The following is a 15,553-nucleotide window of genomic DNA, read 5'->3' as shown; positions in this document are numbered from 1 at the left end:
CTGACACAGTCACTCTCTCCAACACTGGAACAACATGGCTGCAGCGTGTCTGACATACAAAATACATTGCAGAAACTCCCCTAGGCTTCTTTGTCAGCATCTTCCAAACTTGCAAGCTCCATCACCGAGAAAGATAAGGTGAACAGGCGCATGAGAACACCATGTCACACATTATGCTGACCTGAAGACATATCACTGTCCCTTCATTATTGCTGGGTTAAAATTTCGGAACTCCTTAACTAACTTTGGCGGTATCCACACCACATGGATTGCAGCAATTCAAGAGGGTGGCTCACCACTACAATGACAATCAGAGATGGACAATAAATGCTAGCATTGCCAGTGCTGTCCGCACCTCATCAAGTAATAAATGTATTTTGCACAACCACCTGAACTGCTGAAACTTGACAATTTTTTGTGCAAGGGATTGTATCTGTTTCAAGTAGCAGTTATTAAAACAAAAATGTCCTGGGTTGATGCAAATCAAAGCATTGTTAGTTATATGACTTTAGTCAGAGCACAATAAAAAAATGAACAAAATGCTGCAAGGTAGCAGAATAAATAAATTCCCACCTTGGAAGTGGAGATCAATGCAAAAGGCATTTGAATGGCAAAGGTTCATTTCAAGGCAACGATCGACAGGCGGTTTGGCATTTACCAAGCATTGCATACCATCACCTCGGAATCCTTCTTTGCATTCACACCTCCGTTTGTTCTATAACAGAAGATTATTTAAAATGTTGAGAATCAATATATTTCATAAGCTGCACATTGAATATTCCAAAACTTAAAGGGTTAAAAAGAACTACAAATTATCAACATTACGGTGGTTGTTACAAAATTATTTCAAAATGTGTTCCATATTTTTTAAGGGCACAAATTAATTGCAGACCAGACCATCTGAAAAGGTTAGAAAGCCTCCAAAATTTAATTTGGCTTATTAGATGCATCAAATACAAAAATTATCCCAGTGAATTAAAAATAAAACTGTCTGGAAATTACCCGTCTGCTATGGTAGAAGAGAGAGGGGTTTTAGCCAAGCATATCTTATACCGGCGAACTCAAAAACCTTTCCATGTAATTTTGGAAAGGGGTTTATTTGTGGCTCATTCCTTTTTTGATTTTTTTTCTAACTGAAGTATTTTTTGCCAAAACTATTTGACGGATAGGCCGCGATCTTACCATTTTACCCTGCCGGCTGATGAGCGAGGCGAGCCGGTAAGATTGCAAGACAGCCGAGAAATTTCTCAACGCTGGTGATCTTACCGGCACCAGATATCCGGCAAGATCAGCGCCTGAAAGGGGCGCGAGGCTGATTGTAATATTTAAACTCTATTTAGATTAGAATTTAAATATTACAAGTGAGCCCGGGAAGCAATCATCTGGGCTCACCTGCCTCTGTGGCCTTGCTGGCGAAGACTCTCACCGGTAGGACCAAAGGCCATTGAGGCCCCCCTGGAAAGTTGGGGGCAGAGTGCGGTTGCCTCTTTGAGGGATGTTGTGCACTCTGCAAGTGCAATCAGAGGGGGTGGGGAAGACACACGCTGCACGATCTGCAACTGGCGAACGGCCAGTTCACGTGTGGGTGTGGGGGATCGGCTGCAGAGATCTGAGCATGCGCAATGGCACCCTCTGCTGGCGGAAAACAGATTTTGCTTCATTCTTTTAACAGAGTGAGGTAAGATTCCATTTTTATTTTACCCCAAAAAACAGCGTGATTCTCTCCTGTTACTGAGCTCGTTTGACACTTTGAATTTCTTGGGTAAGATCGCCCCCAAGGTGTTTTATTCACTGCTTTCTAAACATGACCAGCATCACCCAGCTTCCCTTCAAATAGAGGATGGGTAGGTAGACTAAAAAGTTCTCGGTTACTGTCTCAAAGACTATTCTAGTTATTTTGATGGTAAAGGCATCTTCTTCTTATGGGATGTCTGACAATCAACAGCCTCAAAATTGTTCACTATGGGCCTGATTTTACCATTTTCATTCTAAGTGCTGAATCTGGGCACAATTCAGATCCGACTTGGAAATCTGCTTTCAGGCACCCCCATACGCACTTAGCCTGAAAAAAAAATCATGAGTCTGAATCGCGCTGTGGGCGGGGCTTAGCACGCCCGAAATGATCGGAGCTCTGAACCGCGCATGCGCAGTTAGAAAGAAATTTGAAAAAGTGCGCCCGTACCTGGGCTGCAGAAAGCGGAGAAAGCGGCCCAGCCCCCACAGACATCACTGTCCCCCTTATCCACCCACCGCCCCCCCCCCGTTACCCAGACCAATCATGACCCCCTGCCCCCTTCCCCCCCACACCAATCGCCCGCAGAGTGGCAGCGGACCCCCATGCTCCCTCACCCTTCCCCCCTCAGAGATACATCTTACCTGCCTCCCTCCCCCCCCCTCCAGAGGATGATCTGGCCTCACTTCTCCCCCAGAGAATGATCTGGCCTCACCACCGCCCCCCCACCCCCAGAGAATGATCTGGCCTTACTCCCCCCCACCACCCCCCCAGAGAATGATCTGGCCTCACTCCCCCCACCCAGAGGTACATCTGACCTGCTTCCCTCCCCCCGAACTGGACAACGATCGGCCCTCCCCCCCACCTGCCCCAGCCAGACAACGATCTGACCCACCCCCCACCAAACCAGACAATGATCGGGCCTCTCTCCTCTCTCCCCCCCACCCCCCACCAGAGAACGATCTGACCCGCTTCTCTCCCCCCTCCGCGATCTGAGTCAGGGAGCCGTTGGAAGCTCTGAACTCACCTCTTCAGCAGCTGGAGCGCCCAATTCAGACTTTTATTCAGCAGGTCCATTCCGGCGCGATTCCGGATCGGCGAACGCGGCGGCAAAGGGGGAAATGCTGATAAAGTTGGGTGGGCATTTCATTAATTCAATTGAAATGCATGCAAATGCACTTAAATCGCCGTTGCGCCGTTTCGGGTGCAAATTGGATCGCAGCCATTCCCGGGTCTCGGTAAAATGGCCATCTGCGCGGACGTGGGCGCGGACCGCGTTAATGGCCTCATATCTGACTTTACCACGTTTTCGTGCCCAAAAACGGGCGCGACGTAATGGTAAAATCGGGCCCTATGATTCCAAATGCATGAGATTCAATAGGAGGCAGGTAGCTGACTGAGCAGTTTGTATCTGAAAGTATGATCCTTTTCTAAAGACGAGACTGAATATTTTCCTTTCTTTTATTAATATTGGACAATATTAATTACTCTGATATATTAATATATTGTCCAATATAGAAAGAACACGTAAAAAACTTTTTTGTGCAAACACAGCTCAAACAATTTAGACCGAATTTCAAGTTCCATGATTCCAACCATGCATTTTGGGAAAAAAATAATTTTAATGACATTTGCACTTACTGGTCCAATATTGATGCATATTGCATGCTCGCTGCAACCACCATTTCTGCCGTCGACACATCTGTCTATGGGACTGCAGACATAGCCATCTCCCTCATATTCTGATTGACAGGTGCAGGTTATGTTAATCCCTCTTTGGATACAGACAGCATGTTGATGGCAACCTCCATTATAGTTCTTGCAGCGGTCAACCACTATGCATAAAGTTACCACATTAATGAATGTATTTTGCTTCCAGCTCTTTTTTCCATGCAAGAGCAACAGGATAAATTTAATGGCTCAGAACAGAGACATACTGTCGAAGCTTTTTGGCTTGTTCTTCTCAATGTTTTATTTCAAAGGGAACAATAATTTATACTGCAAGCAAAAAAGTACAGCACGTTCCTTCGACTGTTCAAAATGCGTACTGACCATGCCCATCAAAACATAGGCTGGGATTTTCCAGATCTTCCAGTTCCCCCGAAGATCATCCCGCACCGCCCCCCCCCCCCCCCCCCGACTGGTGAGATCGTGATTTTGGATCTTCCCCACCCCTCGCTGGCAGCGTCAGGTTCATGCCCCTGACTGGCATGAACCTGCTTTACATGCATTTCAATAAATTTTAATATCATTAACCTGCCTCCTCACCAGATATTGGCCACCCGTCGTACATTGACACCACACCTAGATGTGAACCTGTCATGGGGGTCTCTCTAGGGGCTAAGAGGTAAGTATAACACCTGGGGGAGAGGGACATAGCCAAGCAATGGCCCCATGACTGCCCCTTGGCACAGGTTGGCATCATACCCATACCAACCTGGCAGTACCAACCTGACAGTGTCAACCTGTGCCAAGGGGCAGGTTCCAGTGGGAGCCTCATGTGGTTGCGGGGGATGGGGTGATTCATTTGTATATGGTGGTGGCCAACGGCAGAGGGAAGAACTGGGATTGCCGATGATGGCCATGTGGCGCGGGGGGGGGGGGGGGGGGTAGGGGGCGCAGGGAGGTGGGTGTGCTGGCTCGGACTGTGTGGGGGGAAGGAGCCAATGATCGGGGCGGGGCAGAAGAAAGGGGCCGTTGACAGGGGAGTTGGTAAGTGGAGGAACCAATGATCATGCTGGGGGAGGAGGAATGGGGGGAGAGAAGTGCCAACTTCAATCAGGGGTTGGGAGGGGAGACCTCTGTGGTGGGCTGTGGGGGAGGTTTATAGTGTTCTGATCAGGGCGCCCTATAAACAAGGTGCCCAATCTCTGCAGCCGGGTTTTACCGACATGTTAAGGCCCCGCCCCCTGCATGATGGCGTGAAACACCCCCTCTGATTTTGTTTTGGCAGAGTGTCGTAAGATCTGGAGAGCAAACGGGCGTGTTCCTCTGGCAAGAAACATGCCAGTTTTCTCATCATAAACAACACTGGCCATTTTTTGGTAAGATTCCCCTTATAATGTTCACCCACTGGCATCACAAAGCATAACTTTGGGTCCTAGAGATCCAAACTGTATATAAACAAGTGTGATGGTCCAGTTAGCCAATCAGGGTTTTACAATTATATCTGTTAAACTTATAGAAGTACTTGTCCTTGCCTGTACAAATTCTTCCATCACCTTCATAGTATGGAATGCACTCACAAGTACTGCCATTTCTACAAACAGCATTGTCGTGACACTTTGGAGAACATATAGATTTCACAGCTATTTTAAAAAAGCAGAAAGAAATCCTGTCAGTGCTTCAAGGTTGGAGTGCATATGATACCATACAGAGTATACAAAATTCATCAGAATGAAAAAGACTTCAATCTCCTATTCAGTGGATAAATCACTATTCAATTTGATGCTCTCTGTGTTTTAATCCATGTAATAAAATCAATGGGATTAAAGAATAAAATGATATGCAGGTCTTGAGGCAACATAATTTAATTCCTTGATGAAGTTATTTACTTCTATTTGATTTTGTGCAGTTCAGGTTACTCCAGAACCAAGACAATTGGAGTGCTACAATTGTTGGAAATTTTTGCTGAGTGAACATGCAAAATATAGGCACATGTTACAACCAGAAAGAAAGCTCATGGATTTTAGCGAAGAATACTATTTAGTTTAAGTGACACTGGGCAGTATGATGGGGAAGCTGCTACTTATATTAAAATGTATGGAGACGAGGTCTCTGCCCTTTCTGGGTGGGAACCTCATTGTGTCACTGGTGAGGGGTGGGGAAAGTTGGAAAACAATGGCTGGAATTTTACTGCTCCACCTGTCACGGGAATCAGAGCGGGCGAGGGTTGGACAATGGGAAGGTCTGTTGTCCTTGGGCAGGATTTTACAGTTTTGGGACAAGTAAAATCCCACCCATTTAATGTCGTGGCGGCAAGATTCTCGCTTTCCTAGACTCACAAGACTTTGCGCCCGCGTTACCGTTCAAGGCGGATCGGGCACAGATTTGCGGCCACTATCTGTGCTAAGAAAATATGAAACACAAATTAATGTGATTTTAAGTGTGTGCCAATACTTCTCTTTATGAAGATCATACGTTGATGTACAGGAGGTTAATCAGACGTCTGTTAGAGAAAAATGATTTAGTGTTTTGGTCTAAGAATGTCAACCCTGAAACAACTTGTTTTTTCCATGCAGCTGCTGCTTTGCATTCTGTCGTTTCCTATTTTAGTTTCAAAGATCTACTACTTTAACCCATATCTGCTCAGAATTAGCAGGGTTTTCAATGCAAATCGTCAGCGATCGGCACCACTAGTCCTCTAAACCTGACTGCAATTTCAGGATTTAGCACAGAGAAATCCTGAAATCACAGTCTGTCATTCACTGCAGTACCACAGGCCACACTGTATACTTCCCTGCTCCCCCCTCCCCCAATTCCCAACCACCCAACTCTGTCCCCAGAGCCAACTACCAATGGAATCATAGGATAGAATCATAGAATCCCTACACTACAGAAGGAGGCCATTCGGCCCATTGAGTCTGTACTGACTACAAGCTCTATCCCCGTCACCACACGTATTTAGCCTGCTAATCCCCCTGACACTAGGATCAATTTAGCATGGCCAATCAACCTAACTCACACATCTTTGAACTGTGGGAGGAAACCGGAGCACACGGAGGAAACCCACACAGACATGGGGAGAAAATGCAAACTCCACACAGACAGTGACCCAAGGTCGGAATTGAACCCGGGTCCCTGGCGCTGTGAGACAGCAGTGCTAACCATTGTGCCACCGTGTTGCCCTGAATCAATCAATTGATCAGGCAATAATTTCCTCTTTTCTGCTCTCCTGTCACAGTTAGAACCCCCCCTCAAAAAGTAAGCCTGGTCCAATGACCTGCAACTGGGGCTTTAATCATAGAAACCCTACAGTGCAGAAGGAGGCCATTCGGCCCATCGAGTCTGCACCGACCACAATCCCACCCAGGCCCTACCCCCACATATTTATCCGCTAATCCCTCTAACCTACGCATCTCAGGACTCTAAGGGGCAATTTTTAACCTGGCCAATCAACCTAACCCGCACATCTTTGGACTGTGGGAGGAAACCGGAGCACCCGGAGGAAACCCACGCAGACACGAGGAGAATGTGCAAACTCCACACAGACAGTGACCCGAGCCGGGAATCGAACCCAGGTCCCTGGAGCTGTGAAGCAGCAGTGCTAACCACTGTGCTACCGTGCTACCGTGCTCTGAGCAATACCGTGCTCTGAGCTAACCACTGTGCTACCGTGCTCTGAGCAATATCTACCGCTGAACCAGCAATTTACCCTGAGTGTGTGAAATATTGTTGAACTTCTCCATTATGATTGCTTATTGGATTTTTAACTAGAATTTTTAAATAATTAAAAATAATTGAAATTTCCTCATGATAGTTCAGATTTCAGAAATTCAACGTGGGCAAGTGCGAGGTCGTACACTTTGGAAAAAAGAATAGAGGCATGGACTATTTTCTAAACGGTGACAAAATTCATAATGCTAAAGTGCAAAGGGACTTGGGAGTCCTAGTCCAGGATTCTCTAAAGGTAAACTTGCAGGTTGAGTCCGTAATTAAGAAAGCAAATGTAATGTTGTCATTTATCTCAAGAGGCTTGGAATACAAAAGCAGGGATGTACTTCTGAGGCTTTATAAAGCACTGGTTAGGCCCCATTTGGAGTACTGTGAGCAATTTTGGGCCCCACACCTCAGGAAGGACATACTGGCACTGGAGCGGGTCCAGCGGAGATTCACACGGATGATCCCAGGAATGGTAGGCCTGACATACGATGAACGTCTGAGGATCGTGGGATTATATTCATTGGAGTTTAGGAGGTTGAGGGGAGATCTGATAGAAACTTACAAGATAATGAACGGCTTAGATAGGATGGACGTAGGGAAGTTGTTTCCATTAACAGGGGAGACTAGGACGCGGGGGCACAGCCTTAGAATAAAAGGGAGTCACTTTAGAACAGAGATGAGGAGAAATTTCTTCAGCCAGAGAGTGGTGGGTCTGTGGAATTCATTGCCACAGAGGGCTGTGGAGGCCGAGACGTTGAGCGTCTTCAAGACAGAAATTGATAAATTCTTGATTTCTCGAGGAATTAAGGGCTATGGGGAGAGAGCGGGTAAATGGAGTTGAAATCAACCATGATTGAATGGTGGAGTGGACTCGATGGGCCGAATGGCCTTACTTCCGCTCCTATGTCTTATGGTCTTATGGTCTTATTTCACCTTCAGCCTATGTAAATATCCCAATTTTTATTTTGCATGTATTTTCAAAAAGGTTTTTTGAGTATTAGTGCTTTAAGTTTCCTGAAACCAAAAGAGAGAAAATGCTGGAAAATCTCAGCAGGTCTGGCAGCATCTGTAAGGAGAGAAAAGAGGTGAAGTTTCGAGTCCAGATGCCCCTTTGTCAAATGTTTTACTTAATGTTTCCTGGTTGGCTGTCTGTGAGAATTCTTGAATCAGATTGGTTGCTTGGACAATTTGATGACATCACTGCACCTCTATTCCATAGCAAAGGAATGAAGGTTTTTGCCATAGAGATCTCAAGAACTCTCAGTGCATCTATTGTTCGAATTCAGTGACAATTGCCCATGCTAAGCTGCTGGGTACAAAATCTGGGCCATTCTTTCCTGTACTTATGAGTATTCATTCCTCTGTCCATGAATAACAAAAACATTGGGATTCAGGTTGACTTTACTGTAGCATTAAAACAGTGAAAGCTTGCAATTTAATTTATAAAATATGCTTACAATTGCTATGAAATTCACATCAAGAATTCTGCGATTCTTTGATGAGAATGAATTTCTTTATCAATTGAGTTAATTTTAACATTTGAAGTTTGTCATTTGTCTATTATTGTAATAATTAAACTTCCGTTCCCTTTAGTTTTGATAAGTTATGAGAGCATATACGTTCAAAATGGGTTTGCACCAGGGTATGTTACGGATTACCAGGAACCTCAGACACAATGACATTATGCCATGTGATAACATTAATTAGTGAACTCAACATTAAATTCAAAACGAGATAAGCAAAATTACTTGCCAGATCTTGTTTCACAGTATTTTCCTGTCCAGCCTTCTCTACAGAAACAGGTTCCTTCACCAGAAATTCCTTCATCGCAGATTCCATTTTTTGTACAATTACATTCTGTGAGATTTAAGAAAAGGTTTGAAAACACAATAGAATCATAGAATCCCGACAGTGCAGAAGGAGGCCATTTGGCCCATCAAGCCTGCACTGACAACAATCCCACCCAGGCCCTATCCCTGTAGCCCCATGTATTTACCCTGCTAATCCCCTGATACTGAGAGGCAATTTAGCATGGCCAATCAACCTAACATGCACATCTTTGGGCTGTGGGAGGAAACTGGAGAACCCGGGGAGAATGTGCAAACTCCACACACTGAAGCCTGGAACTGAACCCGGGTCCCTGGCGCTGTAAGGCAGCAATGCTAACCAATGTGCCACGGAGTCACTGTTCCCCTCACAGAAGTAAATCCAGATGAAGCCCAACTTGTTCATTGTATTAGTAACAGACCAGTCATAATCACCATCTAGGCAGTAATCAAATGCTTTGCAGAGGTCCCAAATGGTTGTACCATTATCACTTGGCAACTTTTGTATAGAAGCTGAAATACTGCTTTGAGGTGAATGATCTAGGTGAATATAACAGTTCAGTTTGTGGTTTTAATCGAGTTGCTTTAATTCTCTATATTTGAGCAAGTAGGTTTCAAAGACAGTCAGCCTCAATGAGGTATGAAAGAAGTAAGAAACTCAGTGGCAAACCAAATTATACATTTGGGACTGTAGGCTAAATTATCATTTTGAAATACACAACAAAAATTATGAACTCAGCTTGTAGCAAGTCTGAGCACATTGAGCTGGATGCAATACATACTTTTGCAGCTTGGTCCATATCTGTCTGATTCACACAGTTCACAGGCTGTTCCACTGAATCCCACTGAACACTGGCATGTTCCATTTCCAAGTCTTCTGTCATTACAACTTCCATGTGAACTACAAGGGGACTGTATCCCTCCAGGACACACTGAAATAATAAAGTCACTGGATAAATCTCCTATATTAAGGAAGAGACTGGGCCTTGAAGTGCAGCAAAAGGAGAATGTGTCATTTGAAACATAGAAACACAGAAAGTCTATGGCACAGAACGAGGCCATTTGGTCCACTCTGTCTATATGCCAAGGAGGTGGAGATGCCGGCGTTGGACTGGGGTGAGTCACCTGATGAAGGGGCAGTGCTCCGAAAGCTTGTGGCTTGTGCTACCAAGTAAACCTGTTGGACTTTAACCTGGTGTTGCGAGACTTCTTGCTATATGTCAAGGGGCAGAATGGCCCACTCCTGCCCATATTTCTTATGATCAATAAAACTAATATGGATTTTTGGTCATACCAGGACAAATAACGTAACTGGTGTTGCCATTTCAAGGTAATTTTCAAAACAGATCAAATAACACTTTGAAAAAGGAGAGGGAATGCTGCGATGTGAGACACATGTTGAGTGTTAAGGCATGGCGTCTCAGTCACGGGATTTGTCATGTGATTCATCAGGTATGATTCCTTCATTTTTTTTTCTCTCTTCTCTTCTGAGTCAGCAAGAAGTAAAACTCTGTAGCTCCTGGAGTTCGTCTTTTTTATACTTGTTAACTTATATACTTAAATAAAACACTGACACTATTTCTAACGAATCTCGGCTATGCCTGCAATCTTAAAGAGGTATCACAGAAATGCTGAAGAAGGAATTTTTTCCAGGGATAACAATGCAGCATTTAAAAAACCTCTGTCTCCATCAGAAAAAGGACAGACTTATACTGTCACCTCTGTGTTGATACAAAATAGTTTCTCAGCATGGAGGTCAATCCTAAATTATTCCAAATTACTCAAGAAGTTTGACATCCATGACTAACTGTATCTCACATTATTAGGCCTTTTAAAATAGTTGCAATATAAATCTAGCGCAGTGTGAAGTTTAAAGTTTAGTTATTAATGTCACAAGTAGGCTTACATCAACATTGCAGTGAAGTTACTGTGAAAATCCCCTAGTCGCTACACTCCGGCGCCTGTTCGGGTACACTGAGGGAGAATTTAACATGGCCAATGCACCTAACCATCATGTCTTTCGGACTGTGGGAGGAAACCGGAACACCCGGAGGAAACCCACACAGACACGGGGAGAACGTGCAGACTCCGCACAGACAGTGACCCAAGCCGGGAATCGAAGCTGGGTCCCTGTGAAACAGCAGTGCTAACCACTGTGCCACTGCACCGCCCCCATGAAGGTGGTCTTAAAAAGTGTTCAGACTATTCATTGAAGCTTTCCACAAGTGTGCACGCGTACACATGCAGAGCTCTCTGTCAGAATCGTAACCTGCAGAAAGTGACAATTAGAACTAGCCAGTTCCTCGTCACAGTTATCACATTGGCAGTACAGTGCAATCAAAACCGAAAACAAAAGTTAATTTCAAATCATGTCCTCAAATCCTGTACTAAATGCTCATAGAAATATTTGATCAAGAGTTAACAATTGACACTATTTCCGCCTTCAACTCAAACCTGCATAATCACCTGTAAGAAGTAAATGAGGTTCATCTGTTGCCACGTTGCAAAATCTTTCTCTGATTGAAAATTTGGAAGTGACATTGTACAGCATGTGAAACAATTAGCATAACCAGTGCTCAGCTGTGAAGAATAATGTTCCTGGATCATAACAACAGCTCAGCGTACCAAAGATTAGCGACCATGTCATTTTTCTACCCATGTTTTTGAGCCCTCTCCCAGCACAAATACATCAAGCCTCCAACCAGAAAACAATTAAATCCACCACATAGAGGGTCTTGAATCACAGAATCTCACTGCACAGTGGAATTGTGCCTGTGCCAGCCTGACTGAAAGACTTTGTCAATTCGTACCTCTCTCGTGGTCTTTCCCCACATTCTGCAAATATTCCCTTTTCAAGTATTTATCTAATTCGGTTTTAAAAGCTACTGTTGAATCTCCTTTCACCATTCAGTCAGGTAGTACATTTTAGCTCATAACAACTCGTTACTCGAATAAAAAAATCTTCTCTATTCTTTTGCCAAATATCTTTATATCTGTGTCCTCCTGCCAGGGGGAGCAGTTTCTCTCTATCAAAGCCCCTCAGAATTTTGAGCTTCTCTATTAAGCCTCCCTTTAACCTGCGCTGCACCAAGAAGAATGTTGGTCCATCCACATAAGAGTGAACCTATTCAAATCTTAGTTTCAAATAGTTAATTTTTTGCCTGCTGCTGGTTGATAGAATGTTTTTTTTTCATTCGTTTAGTTTATTTATGTGTGTCACAAGTAGGCTTACATTAACACTGCAATGAAGTTACTGTGAAAATTCCCTTGTCGCCACATTCCGGCGCCTGTTCGGGTACACTGTGGGAGAATTTAGCATGGCCAATGCACCTAACCCAACATGTCTTTTGGACTTTTGGGAGGAAACCGAACTCCCAGAGAAATTCCACACAGTCACAGGGAGAACATTCAGACTCCGCACGTGCAGTGACCCAAGCCGGCAATTGAACCCGGGTCCCTGGTGCTGTGAGGCAGCAGTGCTAACCACTGTGCCACCATGCCGCCCATTCTTAGGATGTGGACATTGCTGGTTAGGTCAGCATTTATTTCCCATCCCTAACTGCCCTTGAGAAGGTTGTGGTGAGCTGCCTTCTTGAACCGCTGCAGTCAATGTGGTGCTGATACACCCACATGCTGTTTGGGAGGGAGTTCCAGGATTTAGACCCAGCGACAGTGAAGGAACAGTGATATATTTCCAAGTCAGGATTGAAAGTTAAAGGGAAAAGTACTCAACCTCAAGAAGGAACACTGAACAAACAGAGGCAAAAGCAGTATATGTATCTGAAACAATACACTAGTGATAGAATTGTGACATGTGTGCCATCTCTGAGCATTACCTTTACAGTAAGGACCATAATGGTTTTTGCAACACTGGGGAATCCATTGAGGATTAATACATTGTCTGCTGCAGCCACGTAAAGGATGGGTTTGACTATGACGAAACCAGTTTCCATTGATCATTGAATAGGGAAAAGCAGGCAAATACAACTGGTCACCGAAGAGGTCCCGAAAGTGAGATCGAAGTCTGCCTGCCTTGTTCACTTGGCTGTACCAACAGTTTTGGAATTCTGAACCATCCTTAAAATGAAAAAGCAAAAGTAAGGATCTCACAGAATTGTATTTCTCAAAAACAAATTAATGGAATGTCTGGCAAGCTGCAAAATGAAACAATATTCTGAATATAGCTTATAAATTTCATTCGAGTTCTGCTTTAGGACTATTAAAGCATCCACAGAGCCAAGTTATTTTTCAGTAATACACTGCAGGTTAAATTCGAGCAATTTTTTTTGCAGCAATTTTCCAATGAGGCCACCATCGCACATGATGGGAGGTAACTTGAGCTCAGGTTTGCCGTCTGCGAGGTTGTTGGTCGGGCTCAAGATCTGGAAGGTGCAATTCTCACCGACAAGAAAGTGATTTCAAGTCTTCCCCACCCCTCACCAGCAGCATCATAAAGTTCATGTCCATTATTGTATTTAAAAGCATTTAAATATGATTAATACACCCCCTCACTGTATATTGACCCCCGCCGTATATTGACACCGTGCTGACATGATGCACCTAGATGTGAACCTGGCGTGGGGGTCTCCCCAAGGTCGCAACGGTAAGTATAGTCCCTGGGGGCAAGGGACATGGCTAGGCAATGGCCTGGCACTGCCCCTGGCATTGACAGGTTGGCACTGTCAGGTTGGCACTATGGCAAATTGGCAGTGCCAACCTGTGCCAAGGGGCGGGCCCCAGTGGGACCTTCATGGGGGGGGGATTCATTTAATTGTGGTGGCTGGGAGCAGGCAGAGGAGCAGGGGATGCTGGTGGTGGCTGTTGGGGGAGGGATTGTGGGGGAGGCGGGTGCTGGGTCTGACTGTTGAGGGGGGATAAGGTGGGAAGGTGTTGATGATCTGGGGGGGAGAGAAGGGGCCAATGATCGGGGCAGGGGGTGGTGTAGAGAAGTGCTGACTTAATCGGGGTGGGGCCTCTGAGACCACTGTGGGGGAGATATATACAGGTTATGATCGAGTCACATGTAGGCCAGACCAGGTAAGGACGGCAGATTTCCCTTCCTAAAGAACATTAGTGACCCAGATGGGTTTTTAACGACGTTCGATGATAGTCATCATTACCAAGACTAGCTTTCAATTCCAGATTTATGAATTGAATTTTAAATTGCACCAGCTGCCAAGGTGGGATTTGAACCTATGGCCACAGAGCATTAGCCTGGGCCTCTGGATTAGTCCAGTGACATTACCACTACAGCACCATCTCCCTGTAATCAATCCTTCCTCTGAAATTATTTCCTACCATTCTCTGCTTTTTATTTTCCTGTGAATCTTTTTGATGGTATTGCAATGCATTGATGACATTATGACAATATCTAAAATGTTCAGGTTGGTGTTGATTGTGACTAGTATTTCTTTGATGTTACTGCAATACTGTAAAATATTACAGGTGCTGGCGAGTGCCTACATAGTAATCTCATTCTTCTGATGATATTATAAAGAGCGGCATGGTGGCACAATGATTAGCACTGCTGCCTCACAGCGCCAAGGACCTGGGTTCAATTCCGGCCTTGGGTCACTGTCTGTGTGGAGTTTGCACGTTCTCACCGTGTCTGCTTGGGTTTCCTCTGGTTTCCTCCCACAGTCCAAAAATGTGCGGGTTAGGTTGACTGGCCATGCCATATTTACTTCTTAGTGTTAGGGGGATGTCAGGGGGATTAGTAGAGTAAAGGTGTGGGGTTGCAGGGGTGGGGCCAGGATGGGATTGTTGTCGGTGCAGGCTCGTTGGGCTGAATGGCCTCCTTCTGCACTGTCGGGGTTCTATGAAAGAGTTCTGATTTTACACTTGAGGTTTATATAGTCATGAGGTTTACATAGTCACCTTAACATTTTAATTAAATTACAACAATCTTCTCACGCTAGAACCTTCTGCCACTGTTCTCCCCTGCTGCCTTAGCTGAGATTGACTAACAGTACAGAACATGAATAAGTGTTCCTCCCTAGTCACTGTAGTCTATTAAATGATCACATGGTGTATTTACCTATTAAGCCTCTTTGGGCAGCATAGTGTGCATGCTTTATAACTTTAAATAAAACATTCACACTATCCTAACAACTGCATTTCCTGCGGTGATCATAGAATCCCACAGTGCAGAAGGAGGCCATTCGGCCCATCGAGTCTGCACCAATCACAATCCCACCCGACACTATCCCCATAAATTTACCCTAGCTAGTCCCCCTGACACTAAGGGGCAATTTAGCGTGGCCAATCCACCTAACCCGTACATTTTTGGACTGTGGGAGGAAACCGGAGCACCCAAAGGAAACCCACGCAAACACGGGGAGAATGTACAGACTCTGCACAGACAGTGACCCAAGCTGGGAATCGAACTCAGGTCCCTGGAGCTCGGAGGCAGCTGCGCTAACCACTGTGCCACCATGCCATCCCTGGAACAGAGATGTTGAAAGGTGATGAAAAGGTCTTATACAAATACCAGATTGCTCTTCCTTAATAAATAAGAGCGAAATGCTAGGAAGTGATTTCAGGACAATTCTGTTAAAACGCTGTGGACAGAATTTTACTGGCATGTCCGCCCAAGGTTCATACGATCCCGTCC

At 44.9% G+C, this 15,553-nt stretch overlaps 1 protein-coding gene across 1 annotated transcript in view; it reads right to left on the bottom strand.

Moving 5' to 3' along the window:
• Nucleotides 1-359: 359 nt before the first annotated feature.
• Nucleotides 360-15,553, bottom strand: part of LOC144491876 (stabilin-1-like) — a 213,167-nt gene continuing 197,973 nt past the window's right edge. The window contains exons 55-61 of the mRNA XM_078210166.1: nucleotides 12,777-13,017; nucleotides 9,723-9,872; nucleotides 8,867-8,971; nucleotides 4,933-5,040; nucleotides 3,374-3,567; nucleotides 574-715; nucleotides 360-433 (exon numbers count right to left, since the gene is read on the bottom strand). Coding sequence (XP_078066292.1) covers nucleotides 360-433; nucleotides 574-715; nucleotides 3,374-3,567; nucleotides 4,933-5,040; nucleotides 8,867-8,971; nucleotides 9,723-9,872; nucleotides 12,777-13,017 — 1,014 coding nt within the window. The remainder of the gene's footprint in view (nucleotides 434-573; nucleotides 716-3,373; nucleotides 3,568-4,932; nucleotides 5,041-8,866; nucleotides 8,972-9,722; nucleotides 9,873-12,776; nucleotides 13,018-15,553) is intronic.

The sequence above is a fragment of the Mustelus asterias genome, chromosome 3 (genome assembly GCF_964213995.1).
Source record: "Mustelus asterias chromosome 3, sMusAst1.hap1.1, whole genome shotgun sequence".
NCBI lineage: Eukaryota > Metazoa > Chordata > Chondrichthyes > Carcharhiniformes > Triakidae > Mustelus > Mustelus asterias.
This window is presented reverse-complemented; position numbering and strand designations above follow the sequence as displayed.